At 41.6% G+C, this 13,145-nt stretch overlaps 2 protein-coding genes across 3 annotated transcripts; both read left to right on the top strand.

The window, feature by feature from the left end:
• Nucleotides 1-119: 119 nt before the first annotated feature.
• Nucleotides 120-1,972, top strand: rps15 (ribosomal protein S15). Its single transcript, XM_058067635.2, has 4 exons — nucleotides 120-251; nucleotides 614-699; nucleotides 1,062-1,296; nucleotides 1,827-1,972. The coding sequence occupies exons 1-4, from the start codon at nucleotides 249-251 to the stop codon at nucleotides 1,938-1,940; spliced, it is 438 nt and encodes a 145-aa protein (XP_057923618.1). The 5' UTR covers nucleotides 120-248; the 3' UTR covers nucleotides 1,941-1,972.
• A 405-nt stretch (nucleotides 1,973-2,377) lies between these two features.
• Nucleotides 2,378-12,951, top strand: LOC131126363 (dipeptidyl peptidase 9-like). Of its 2 annotated transcripts, none has more exons than XM_058068809.2 (21): nucleotides 2,378-2,543; nucleotides 3,746-3,827; nucleotides 3,910-4,148; nucleotides 4,354-4,466; nucleotides 5,423-5,596; nucleotides 5,821-5,992; nucleotides 6,098-6,208; nucleotides 6,330-6,458; nucleotides 6,539-6,600; nucleotides 6,676-6,776; nucleotides 6,876-7,053; nucleotides 7,730-7,889; nucleotides 7,978-8,057; nucleotides 8,145-8,297; nucleotides 8,414-8,549; nucleotides 9,304-9,449; nucleotides 9,557-9,703; nucleotides 9,787-9,939; nucleotides 10,229-10,371; nucleotides 10,527-10,638; nucleotides 12,075-12,951. In XM_058068809.2, the coding sequence occupies exons 2-21, from the start codon at nucleotides 3,772-3,774 to the stop codon at nucleotides 12,165-12,167; spliced, it is 2,658 nt and encodes an 885-aa protein (XP_057924792.2). In that variant the 5' UTR covers nucleotides 2,378-2,543; nucleotides 3,746-3,771; the 3' UTR covers nucleotides 12,168-12,951. The 2 variants fall into 2 exon arrangements, with proteins under 2 accessions (XP_057924792.2, XP_057924793.2); XM_058068810.2 differs by having other exon boundaries at nucleotides 5,824-5,992.
• The last annotated feature ends 194 nt before the right edge of the window (nucleotides 12,952-13,145 follow it).

The following is a 13,145-nucleotide window of genomic DNA, read 5'->3' on the forward strand; positions in this document are numbered from 1 at the left end:
TCAGATGACCTTATAATAGTTTTTAAGCTAACTAAAGATACTGTAAATAACCATTCTGTGTTTAACATCGCTGGATGTGCAAATGTGGCGTTAAAATGGGACAATTGAAATGTTTTTGTCCAACGTCGTCACCTGCAGGCTGCTAGGGAAACTGCTACCCCAAAAGTTAGGCTGACGTTACTTAAATCGCGCGATATCAGGACCAACGAGAATTCGGGCCTTTCTTTTCCCCCGGAACTCCAACCAAGATGGTAGGTGCTAACGAATCGCGAATGTCCTGAAAAGTAATCTACATGCATCTGAAGTCCTGAATAAATGTTTGGTGCAAATGACTGCACTACTCGATTGTTAGACGCGAGTAATAACGCCGCAGTCTTGAATGTTGGTTATTTACATTTGTTAAATGTGTTTTTACGGGCGACTTGGATCCTTGGTCGACCGTGCTAAGCTAACGTCAGCTCCGCTGCCGCTACTCGCAATCAAGCGATGTGGGTTTTCACGTTTTGTTTGGTTGCTGGTCTATATCGATATAACGCAGACGCTGTTGTTTAACCCAACTAGCTAGTTTTAGGTTTTTTGTGTATGAATTATTAAATGTGACCGTGCTTTCCAGGCGGATACAGAGATCAAGAAGAAGCGTACCTTCAGGAAGTTCACCTACAGGGGTGTGGATCTGGACCAGCTTCTGGACATGTCCTAGTAAGTAGTAATTGTAGACTGTATCTGTATTGTCACTGCTTATGTCCGGCGCTCTTTAGAAATGAAGTAGATAACCTCCTTTATTTTATGTTGTCATAGGTACCCAGAGACGCTAATTCTTGAGCTTGAGTTGTTAGTGTCAGTCTTGCAATATAAGAATATGATTTGATACATGCGTAATGTTTGTAGTTTTTGTGATGTGATACATTGTTATACAATGCTATGATTGTAAAACATTATTATTAGGAAGCTAAACATACAAGAATTTTCATCCTACTTCCTGCACCTCTGCAATATCACGACTGGCTGCAATGAGGCAAACTGGGTATGCAAATCATCACATTTCTACTCTCCCTCTACAGCGAGCAGCTCATGCAGCTGTACTGTGCTCGCCAGAGGAGGAGGCTGAACCGTGGCTTGCGTCGTAAGCAGCAGTCCCTCCTGAAACGCCTGCGTAAGGCAAAGAAAGAAGCTCCACCCATGGAGAAGCCAGAGGTGGTGAAGACCCATTTGAGAGACATGGTCATCCTGCCTGAGATGGTTGGGTCTATGGTTGGCGTCTACAACGGAAAGACTTTCAACCAGGTTGAAATCAAGGTGAGCCACTACCAAAGGTCTAATATGTGTGTAGAACATGATCGTTCTTGAATGGTTATGTCAGGTGCTTGAAAAATTATTTTCAAATCACATTGACTTGACATTCAAAATATCGGAACCTATTTAAACTGGCCAATAAGAATGTTTTATTGTAACAATACAACTTCCACACTGACCTGAATATGAGGATCCATTTTGTATGGTACTACCTTGATGTGCAACTGACTTTTTTCAGACAGTTCTTGTAGGCAAAAAATGTCTTATAAGTGAATAGGGTGTAGTTTAATGTGTGTGTACATCCCTATTTTGTTAATTGTGCCTTTTTTTTTATGTTGCAAATATTGTCATTCACCAGAAAGTCACAACAGGCACTTGTGTGTGTGTGTGTGCAAAAAAACATGAATCCTGTCGCTAATGGCTTTGTTCCAAAATTTGAGTGTGATCTAATCCAGAAACACTGACTCATTTATAGTACTTCAGTTGTCCGGCATTTGTCATGTTGCTCATGAAGCTCCTTGTCTTCCCCACAGCCTGAGATGTGTGGTCACTACTTGGGAGAGTTCTCCATCACCTACAAGCCAGTAAAGCATGGTCGCCCTGGTATTGGAGCCACACACTCTTCTCGTTTCATCCCTCTGAAGTAAAATGGCTGTATAAATAAAAACAAAAATGGGTACTCCACAATCGGTGTTGACATTACTTTTTTTTAACTGCATAATTCCAAATGCTATTTGCCTCCCTTTTTGTCTTGACTGTTCCATTTCAAATATACCTCCATAAATGTAAGTATTTTAGAATTACTACAATCAATAACTATGTAAACACACTTGTTGATGTTTAAAAATTGGTAAATTCAGATGCTGCATTTCTATATCATAAATATTCAAACTGCACATCACATTTAAATAGCATTACAAATGTTTAAAATAACGAGTAAAACCGTGCATTAGAAGAAAATATAGGTGAGCATCGTTTTCCAATTCTAGCCATAGTGAGTCAGAATCAGCTCCACGTTTAGGAGTACTGTAAATGAAGAGTCACATCCATGAGCCTCTCGGGAGTGGCAGTGCGTTCCCGAAAGTGGACCGGCTGTGTACACACCCGAACAAACGTTCCTGCCTCTTCCGGTCTGAGAGCAAGCTGAATTTTTGTGTGGCCACTCTGGGCAATGGATACAACCTTTATCGCTGTGAAAATATTAAGCTAATAAAGCCTCACGTCTGGTTTAAAAAATTGTGAGCGGCTTGGTAAGTATGTCCCTTTTATTATGGCTTGTTTTGTATGGACGACATTGGCGCACGTTTCTACTCAAAACCCGAAACCACTTAGCATTAGCTTGCGGCTAGCTAGCTTTTCGCTAAATTAACGGTAGCAATCGTTAGCTAGATAGCTCCGGAGCGTAAATGACAGAAGATAACGCCTGTGTCAAATGAAGCAAAATGGGAATTTATTCACAATACACTCTACTTAATAGCTACATGAGTCACAGCTTTAACCTTTACCATCCACTGGCAGATGAATCTAATCGTTGTGTCAGAATGTTAACACTTGACTCACAATTTACCGGCGCTCCTATGTGTCAGTAAATAAAACAGCGAACAAAGCTCTATTGTCGACTAGCTTCATTTGAACAGTCGTGATATTGCCGCAATTTAGTTGCATCCCACCCTTACATTAACCTCGTTCATCAAGTAAGACGATCTGTGTCAAGAAAAAAGGGACATTTCCATTCCCTGTTCTCAATTTTTGCCACATAGACATAAAACACCCAGGAATGTTTGGAAGCTTACCCTGATGTTAAGTTGGTAAATGAATTACTCTGCTAAAATGATGCATACAACATTGACAAGAAAATATGTACATTCATTCATATGGTCCTTGAAATACATCCCACTGTTGGACACCAGGTGACAGTGTAAAACTAAAAGTATTGGCTGACCGAAATAATTACGAGTTTTATGTACAGTATAATATTACTGTAAAGTATTACAATATATTATATCATATTTATATTTGGATATATTTACCCATCACAGTAGGCAGGAGTGACGACAATGTTCCGAGTATACAGTTTTCCCTCCTCAATTTTCCTCACACTAATCCCTTACCCAACTCAGATTATAAAGGAAGGAATGTGGAGAATTGCTTGAACACGGTACACTACACTGTACTCAGATCTGAAGACAAATATTTTTGTCTCCACAACCAACTCTGAACCTTTTTTTTTTTACAATATTTTCTTCTTTTAAGCCACTGTGCCGTCTAACATCTTTGTGAATGGTTTACTTTGTTTCGTTCATATGTTTTTAGGACATGCTGTGTGGAGTGATGTTAGGGAAGTTAAATGATGGAAAAGCAGAAACTATTTGCTGGAGCTTAATGTCTTGTTTAAAAAGGCAATTTTAGGTTTGTTGTCTTTATTTGAGGATTTGCTGCTCACACCTTGCAGGGTTCGAGAGGTGTGTTGACCGGTGAATGCATAGAGTCAAGAAGGTCAAGCTTTGTGAGAATAAAGAGGGTATCTGGAAAAGGTACGGTATCTCTAAAAGTGTTGTTATTCAAGTGAAGTATTTTTGCACCACTCATCGGGTCTTTCTGTTGGCCAATATACAGTTGTGTGACAGTCAGCATGACGGCTGTGGACGGCCTCTCAGACAGCACAGAGGTGGTGGAGATGGAAGACGTTCCCTCACAGTTCTTTGTGGAGAAACACTCCTGGGAAGGACTCCGTGACATCATCCACTGTAGCAGGAAGTATTCAGGCATGATCGCCAACAAGGCACCCCATGACTTCCAGTTTGTGCAGAAGAAGGATGAAAATGCTCCCCATTCCCACCGGTTATACTACCTCGGTAAGTCTTTCATCACGTCTTGATGTTGTGCACAGTTTAGTGATTTGTGCTTTTCATCAATCACTCCATTGTGCTTCCGTCTCCTGGTTTGCAGAAATGTTTTCGGCACAAATGTGATTTGTCTCATGACATGACAACAATCACATCATTAAATTTCTCCTCATCCCCTGTATTTAAAATGTTGTCCTATCTGTACATTTTTCAGGAATGCCTTACGGAAGCAGAGAGAACTCTTTGCTCTACTCAGAAATCCCCAAGAAGATTCGTAAAGAGTCTCTCTTGGTCTTGTCTTGGAAACAAATGCTCGATCACTTCCAGGTAAATCCACATTTTCCTAGCCACAGTAAATTAGATGAGTGTTGATGGGACTTTATACACATGTCACGACATCTCATCTATTTGTTGATGATGTGGTCCTGATGGCTTCATCAGATCGTGGCATTTAATGTCTGCTGTGGTGATTCACTGCTTAGTGTGAATCAGCCGGGATGGGAATACAGGTGGTCCTCGATTCATGACGTTCCGTGTAATGTTGTTTCCTCGCTACGTACATGCGGCCATGAATTAATAAAAAAAAATGACATTTTGGTCCATAAACACAAGACCCTAATACACTCTGTGCTCAGTAGTAGTGACTGCACTTGTCTCAACTGCTTGACTCTTGCTACCATCATTAAGGATAAAAATTGTATTGTAACATCTGCCCGGGATGGCGAGGAGGTGGTTGATCAACAATCTTGTTATTGCAAAAACAAAATAGGCTACTGTCGACCGAACCTCACCAAAACAATGTACAAACTCAACTGTCTTCTCTGCACGCAACCTGCTGTCAATATTTATTTTTAATTTAACTTAGTTGTTGGGTGTTTTTGCAAACATTTATTGTGACAAACATTTCAAATAAAGGTTAATTATGGACACCATGTGATTAATTTTGATAAAAAATTTTAATCGATTGACAGCCGTAAGTATAATATTTCTAAATGTTCACATATTTTTGTGTATTGTACACTACTGGTTACAGTCTGCTAATATACTGGTTATAAAACATGCATGTTATGCAAATTGTCCATAGATATGAATGTGAGCATGAATGATTGTTTGTCTATATGTGTCCTGCAATTGGCTGGCAACCAGTCCAGGGTGTACCCCACCTCTCACCCAAAATCAGCTGGGATAGGCTCCAGCACCCCCGCTGCTCTAATGAGTTAAAGTGGTATAGAAAATGTATGCATAGATTTTGGTGCTCATCAAACATCTGCTGCTTCTTTAAGGCAACACCACACCAAGGGGCCTACTCCCGAGAGGAGGAACTACTGAGGGAGCGAAAACGTCTTGGAGCGTTTGGTATCACCTCTTATGACTACCACGCACAGACCGGTCTGTTCCTCTTCCAGGCCAGCAATAGCCTGTTTTACTGCCGGGATGGTGGCAACAATGGCTTCATTGTGAGTACTTTGCTGTTTTACATGGTTTTAGGCACACATTGAAGGATCCGTGAAGCACACGGCCTGGCCACATGATTGTACAGTTCCACTGGCGTACATTTTGCTTTCTTGGTGCAAACTGAGCATCACTGTGTTGAGTTGTCAATTGAATTTCATGCTTGAATAAATTAAATTCTTCCTTAATCTACGAATTCAAATATGTCTTTTCTCTGTCTTGGTTTTAGCAGTCTGCTCCTGTAAAGCCCGTTGAGATTAAGACCCAGTGCTCAGGGACCCGGATGGACCCAAAGATCTGCCCGGGCAACCCTGACTTCATAGCCTTTATCAACAATAATGACCTGTGGGTAGCCAACATTAAGACTGGAGAGGAAAAGAGACTCACCTATTGTCACAAAGGTCTGAACTCAAATGCATTAACTCCTCCAAAATGGTTTGTTTACATGGGCTTGGGCGGGTGCGTGTACAAGTTTCTCTTCCCTTTACACTTGAACTCTGGTCCAGGTGTGGATAATGTCAAAGAAGACCCCAAGTCTGCAGGTGTTGCAACATTTGTCATCCAAGAAGAGTTTGACCGTTTTACTGGCTACTGGTGGAATCCCTCAGCCGTAGAAGGTCAGCGGTTAACAGCTCAGCTAATTTCTTAACAATGCCGTAACATACTCTTCAACCAATAGAGTCTATTATGTTGTGCCTGGGCATTGTTTCAAATGAAGTGTTATAATTGTTCCCATAGACTCGAGTGGAGGAAAAACAGTGTATTTGCTGTATGAGGAGGTCGATGAGACAGAAGTAGAGATTATTCATGTTCCATCTCCAGCACTGGAAGAGCGCAAAGCCGATGCATACAGATACCCTCGCACAGGTTAGTGCTGCCACACACACATACAGTATGATGAATATTGCATCTTCTACCAAATGTAAACTTTTGGGGATTTTTTTTAGGAAGCAAAAATCCACAAGCAACACTAAAATTAGCAGAGATCAAGACAGACTATCAAGGCAGAGTAAGTGATTTTTTTCTCTTCGGTGTCCTTTTCGGCACATTACTGTATAATGTGTGTATGTGCGTGTGCTTCTAGATCACGAGCATGCAAGATAAAGAGCTGGCGGTCCCCTTCACCTCCTTGTTTCCAGGGACAGAATACATCGCTAGGGTAGGATGGACAAGTGACGGCAAATAGTATGTGTTCCACTTCCGTCTGTTAATTCTGTTCAGAATGTAATTGGAATATATTAGAACAGATATTTCCAAACATGGTTTGATCCCCTCCCCTATCAGTGGCTGGGCAGTGCTGCTGGACCGCAGTCAGAGAAAACTGCAGCTGGTCCTGCTACCTCCAGCTCTCTTCATCCCAGTCACAGATGACCCAGCTCAGAGGCAGACCAGTCTGGAGGGAGTCCCCAGTAACACACAACCATATGTCATCTATGAAGAGACCACAGACGTCTGGATTAATGTAGGTCCTTTCACAACATGCGCTTGCATCTGTCACTATTTGTATCTACACTAAGGGTGTCACAAGATATTCACATCACGAGACGAGATGATACACAAGATTGGGTCCACGAGAACTAGACGAGACAAGATTTTACCATTAATTTTAAGAAAAGTACAATGAGAAAATGTGACGGGACAAACTGATGTTTATTTAACTGGTTTGGCTTTGCAATCGTCTTTTCCCCTCCTAATTTCTTCTACATAAACTTGCATTGCTCCTTATGAGGCTCCCTTGCTGCACTGCTGTGTGTGCATGCTAGCGGCCCTGCTTCACCCCGCAAAGACAAAGCAGTTGTCTGATTGACAAGAGGTCTCACTTCGTTGTTGTATGGAATGCTATTGTTCGATGAAGCGTTCAGGTGCTGAACCAATGCAAACAATGCCTCCACTTCTGGAGGCGAGAGTGGAGAGAAAGTGGAGGCTGGCAGAATTAGCCGGTTTGTTTTAATTTATTTACTATCACAAGGAATCAAGAGAAATTTTGTCACATTTTAATCCCGGGAGATCTTATGACACCTCTAATCTATATGTTTGGTATGACATTTAGCTTATGTAAAATACACAATATTAAAAGATCTCTCTCATTGCCTAACTGATTGTAATTGTTGCAATTGTTCCTGTGCTTCTCTCTGCAGGTCCATGATATATTTTATCCATTTATTCAGACGACGGAAGATGAGTTTAGTTTCATTTGGATAAATGAGTCCAAAATGGGTTTCAGTCATCTGTACAAAATCACATCTCTGTTACAACCTAGCTGCTACCAATGGGCAGATGAATACCAGCACATAGAAGGTAAGTTGTGAGTTATTTTAGTGCGCTTTATTCGGTTTTGACAACGTCAGGCAAGATATTGATTGTTTTTATCATTTTGGTCCACCAGGACAATTTAAATGTGCAGTCAAGGAGGAGTTTGCATTAACCAGTGGAGAATGGGAAGTGCTTGCAAGACATGGTTCAAAGGTAAGACAAAAGCCATCCTGGTCTGATGTATACATGCAGTTTTCATTCTGGACTTACTGTGCAATTCTGCCTTGTTTCCCTTGTTAGATCTGGGTGAATGAGGTTACGAAGTTGGTGTATTTCCAAGGCACCAAAGACACTCCTCTGGAGCATCACCTCTATGTAGTCAGCTATGAGTCACCCGGAGATGTGGTCAGATTAACTAAACCTGGCTTCTCTCATAGCTGCTCTGTTAGTCAAGTAAGACAATATTTAGGACCATTATTGATGTTCCACAAAATAATAAGAAAGTTTTATTGTACCATACTGATTTAAATGACTCTTCCTTTGCTTTCTGTCCCCACCTCACTCTGCAGAACTTTGACTTTTTTGTCAGCCACTATAGTAATGTGAGTACACCTCCTTGTGTTCACGTCTACAAACTCCCCAATTCAGAAGGAGACCCCCTTCACACAGCGCCAGAGTTCTGGGCTAGCATGATGGAATCACCAGGTAAATATCATCCTCTCTTGTTCCAGAATACATTGTTACTGTAAACGTATCCTATGTCTTTAAGAAGCGTAGTGAGTGTAATTTCATTTGTTGATGTCGGGAGACATTTCCAGCCCACCTTAAATGCACACAGAGGTTGAGGTTTTCTTGGAATGTAGTCTGGCCAAGTGTGAAGGTTGCCTCCCAGTCTTGGAACAATCAATAAAACCGGAGTCTGCGGGACAAAGTGTTGTGCCGAGCTTGATTAGAGCAAGGACAGCTATTTTGAGCCTCATAAGTGTCCTCCGCACAATCCTGACCATCTAGAAATCTGGAGCCCTTTACGTCAAAGTTGATTGCAAGACACCACAACAGAAGACAGTAAACAGACTCTCAAGTCTCAAGGAGTGCATTTTGGATTTTGTTTTAATGCTGCAAATTCAGGGTTCCACACAATTTAAAGGTTGAGTGAAAAGTAACTCCCTATTTTAAAATACTCGTACTTTATTCATATGTTGTAATATTTTTCTCTGTATTTGTTCCATGATGTATGGGAATTAAATCTATGACAAATATGAGAAGTTATGTCTTACATCCCAAAACAGTCGTGCATATTAGTTGTAGAAGTAGTAATGCAAATATTAACCATGGTGGTAAACAGAATGGCAATAACACACACAATTGTAATAGCTATATTTCCATTGCTGACATCATCCAGATGTTTCTGAAGACTGGTTTGTTCTGGAACAGTTAACCATGTGTTAATGTTTTCCAGGTTGCCCAGGGGATTACAACCCACCTGAGATTTTTGACTTTCCTGGCAAGTCTGGCTTCCAGCTTTATGGGATGGTTTACAAGCCTCACAACCTGCAGCCTGGAAGGAAGCATCCAACTGTTCTGTTTGTGTACGGAGGCCCACAGGTTTGTGTCCTTAAACGCTCTTGTGGAGGTCATACTGTCTTGGTTTGTTTTCTTGTTTTCCCTCAAGTGGTTTTAATAGTCCTGCTTTGTTTTTGGTGTGTGTTCAGGTGCAGTTGGTGAATAACTCCTTCAAGGGGATGAAGTATCTCCGCTTGAACACTCTGGCCTCTTTGGGTTATGTTGTAGTTGTCATTGATGGGCGAGGGTCCTGTCAGAGGGGCCTTGAATTTGAAGGCGCACTTAAAAACAAAATGGTAACTTGAGAGTCAGTATTTATATAGAATAACCCGTTAAATATACTGTCAATATCACTTTAATCATCACACCGTCTCCCCAGGGTCAGGTGGAGATTGAAGACCAGGTGGAGGGCCTCCAGTATGTAGCAGAGAAGTTTAACTTTGTTGACTTAAGCCGTGTAGCCATCCACGGCTGGTCCTACGGTGGCTTCCTCTCTCTTATGGGCCTCATCCAGCGACCAAATGTCTTTAAGGTTAGGAACCCTTAGCACATTTTATCAATGAACTCTTGTCTCCATGTGGTGCACCAGTAACACCTCAAACGTACCTTTATTGTTAACAAAATGGCAAAGTTGTAGTTACACCTCTTGCCCACATGGTGTCAGTGTTGGGCAAGGCCATAACATGACGCTGAGGAGTTGTTGAGCGTCGCCACATAACAATCACAGCACACTAGAAACTTGTTTAATTCCACTGCTGTATGGTTTCCTATTTTACACTTGAAAGTCCTATCCGCCTGACCCTGTCGTGCCATTGTGTCAGTTGGCCATCGCAGGTGCCCCCGTGACTGTGTGGATGGCGTACGACACAGGCTACACCGAGCGCTACATGGACGTGCCTGAAAACAACCAGCAGGGCTACGAGGAAGGCTCTGTGGCTCTGCACGTGGACAAGCTGCCCAGCGAGTCAGTTGACGCACGTCTTTTCATAACACTTTTAAACTGCACTGCAGTGGTGACTACTACACTGCCTTTACTAATCAGCCATTTCAGTATCAGCGTGACTATTAATCTCATTGGCATACAAGGACTGATCGTGGACATGATCCTTGTCATTGCAGGCCCAACCGTTTGCTGATTCTACATGGATTTCTAGACGAAAATGTGCACTTTTTCCACACCAATTTCTTGGTGTCACAGATAATCCGTGCTGGGAAGCCCTATCAACTTCAGGTTACTGTCCCACCTCACACGACAACACATCATGTTCTCACATAAGTATAGGTTTCACTTCATGTCTTAACACGGCAACATAGATTTAAAACAGTCATTAAATAAGCTGTATCAAATTTATTTCCAAGATTTAGTTTGAAACATATAGTGTATAAATCTTCTTAGCTGCTTGACAGTTATATTAACGCATCATAACTCACTTGTTTACTGACTCGCCCAAATATGAGCTGCCTTTTCCATTGAGTGTCTCCATGTCAGTGGTGTGTGTGGGAGTGACAGGAAGAAAAGCGTAAATGTTTAGACTACCTTTTTCTCTGGGAAAAATAGTGTCTCATGTTTGGGTCAACATGATACTGCATCAAGTTGCGACTATTTCTAATATTTAGATCTTTTGGGGGAACACTATTATAAGAGTTAAAAAACAGTAAGTAAAAAAAAAAAAACAGTATTATATTATATAAACAAGGTAACATGTTTCTTGTTGCTCCAGTAGTCATTTACCTTTTATTAACCATTTTAGTATAGCCTCTCAAGTGGCAAACCTTTAGAAAGTAAATGTGGCTATCTTAAGAGTAGTCAGTGTACAGCTAGCATAGCAGTCCCGTATAGACGTACTGTTCTGTGAAAATAAGTCAACACAGCCATTATTGAGTCCCGTTGTTATCTAGCACTGCCTTAATACTCCTTGGTCCAGGATTGACCAAAGCTGCACAGGCTGTGACTGAAATCATCTTCCACCCCTCTGTGATGATATCACTAGTGGAGCTCCTGGATATTTGTTTATTAGTTCTTCAACCTTTTGCTTGAAGATACAGTACAGTACACAGTACAGTACACAGTACTCACCTGACAGGAGCTCCTTCACATGTATAGGAGCCAGTAAGGTGGCTCGGGCATCTCTCAGAACACTTCCCTGGGGAGGGAGGTGGAGCTGAAGGAGGTGGCCTGGAAGTCTTGGAGACTGCTTCCCCGGCGACCTGGACCCGGATAAGCGGAGGAAGATGGATGGATGGATCTATACCCCACAAGTACTCAATTGAGCTCACCTCTTTCCTTAGCAAGTTTGGAATCCTTGTCTGGAATGGGCCCTGTTTTCTCAAGGGACAGGATTGTGTTTGGAATTTATATTTCCCTCAAAGAACCGCAACTCTACAGTGCCAGTAGTACTTGTGCAGCCCCACACTATGACCATGACTATACAAGACTCTCTTGGTGCTCACTTGTTTGCAACGACTGTACATAGACCATAATGGCTGGGTGTTGACTCATTTTCAGTGGATGGTAAATTGTATAGCGCTATACTGACTACTATATAAGCGCTCCACTGACTACTCAAGTTTAAGTGACCACGGACATCCTAGTTTGATTTCTATAACCTCCTTTGTTTGAGCGTGTCTAATAAGTGATGACTGAAATGCATGCTGTCAACTTTCCAGGTGTACCCCAACGAGCGACACAGTATTCGCTGCCCCGAGTCTGGAGAACACTATGAGATAATGCTGCTGCACTTTCTACAACAATACCTCTGAAATGATCCTGCGTCGTCCCTCCAGCTCAGCCCCCACCTCCTCCCGATCAGACACCATCGCTTCTGTTTGTTCACTCTCTTCTTCTTTGTGTGCAGTCTGGAGTGTTGTTTACCAACACGGCCATTTCTTACAGAGACATACGGAATGATGTGTGCAGACTGTTACGTCCACTCTCATCTTCTCGCCGCCGTACCCAATCTTCCAACCCTCCCGTCACATCCTTTAAATTCACTTATTTTACCCACTTGTGTCAGTAGTAGGAACAAGGTTACAGTTCACGGATATGAAAATGGAAACCTACATTCACATTTGCACACATTCTACATAATATATGCGTCATAGACAGTTTATTGCAGACATGAACCGAAACATGCAAATCTCCATACATGTGTGAGTCTGAACCTTTCAGTGTATGTAACTATGAAGAAATGGAAGAAAGGCTCTTTCTGTGTCCACCTGTTTTAAGTGTGTTTAAAATAAAATATTTTTATGGATTTTTATTATAATTTTTAATGAATGCTGACAGAGGCCACCCATTGCTCTTTTGGCCCGGTTCTGTCCCCTTACATCGCATTACTCAAGATATCAGCTTGCCTTCTAAACACATAATTTATATTTGCCAAAGTACCTCTTGACTATTGATCATACCGGTATTTGCTTTTTTTTTTGTTGTTTTTTTTTACTGCAATACAGCCGACAGAAGGTTGATCACTGGAGGCTTACAACAGCTTTGTACCACCAGAATACAATTTGTACATGATGATGAATAAATGGATGAATCAATCACTAATTTTCTTCTGCTGCAGTCTTCCTGACAATGTATCTTGACAATACACCAATAACGCTAATTGCAACACAAATAGTGGCTTTGTCTGTGTTTCCAGTTTCCATGGCAACCTTTTGATAATAGGGGTGCTGATAACACATAGGTGTGATGGCTGGGAATTGCTGCCCATTTATTTGTAAACTGAATACTGC

Source organism: Doryrhamphus excisus, linkage group LG6 (assembly GCF_037039965.1).
Source record: "Doryrhamphus excisus strain RoL-2023G ecotype Guam linkage group LG6, RoL_Dexc_Guam_v1.1, whole genome shotgun sequence".
In the NCBI taxonomy this organism is placed as follows: Eukaryota; Metazoa; Chordata; class Actinopteri; order Syngnathiformes; family Syngnathidae; genus Doryrhamphus; species Doryrhamphus excisus.

Bases quoted from the DNA above. Each gene is read 5' to 3' on its own strand.
- rps15 (XM_058067635.2), top strand. The intron at 700-1,061 runs GTAAGTAGTAAT...CTCCCTCTACAG, and splicing joins CAGCTTCTGGACATGTCCTA to CGAGCAGCTCATGCAGCTGT. The intron at 1,297-1,826 runs GTGAGCCACTAC...TCTTCCCCACAG, and splicing joins TCAACCAGGTTGAAATCAAG to CCTGAGATGTGTGGTCACTA.
- LOC131126363 (XM_058068809.2), top strand. From the start codon at position 3,772: ATGCATAGAGTCAAGAAGGTCAAGCTTTGTGAGAATAAAGAGGGTATC. The intron at 6,459-6,538 runs GTTAGTGCTGCC...GATTTTTTTTAG, and splicing joins ATACAGATACCCTCGCACAG to GAAGCAAAAATCCACAAGCA. The intron at 9,704-9,786 runs GTAACTTGAGAG...CCGTCTCCCCAG, and splicing joins GCGCACTTAAAAACAAAATG to GGTCAGGTGGAGATTGAAGA.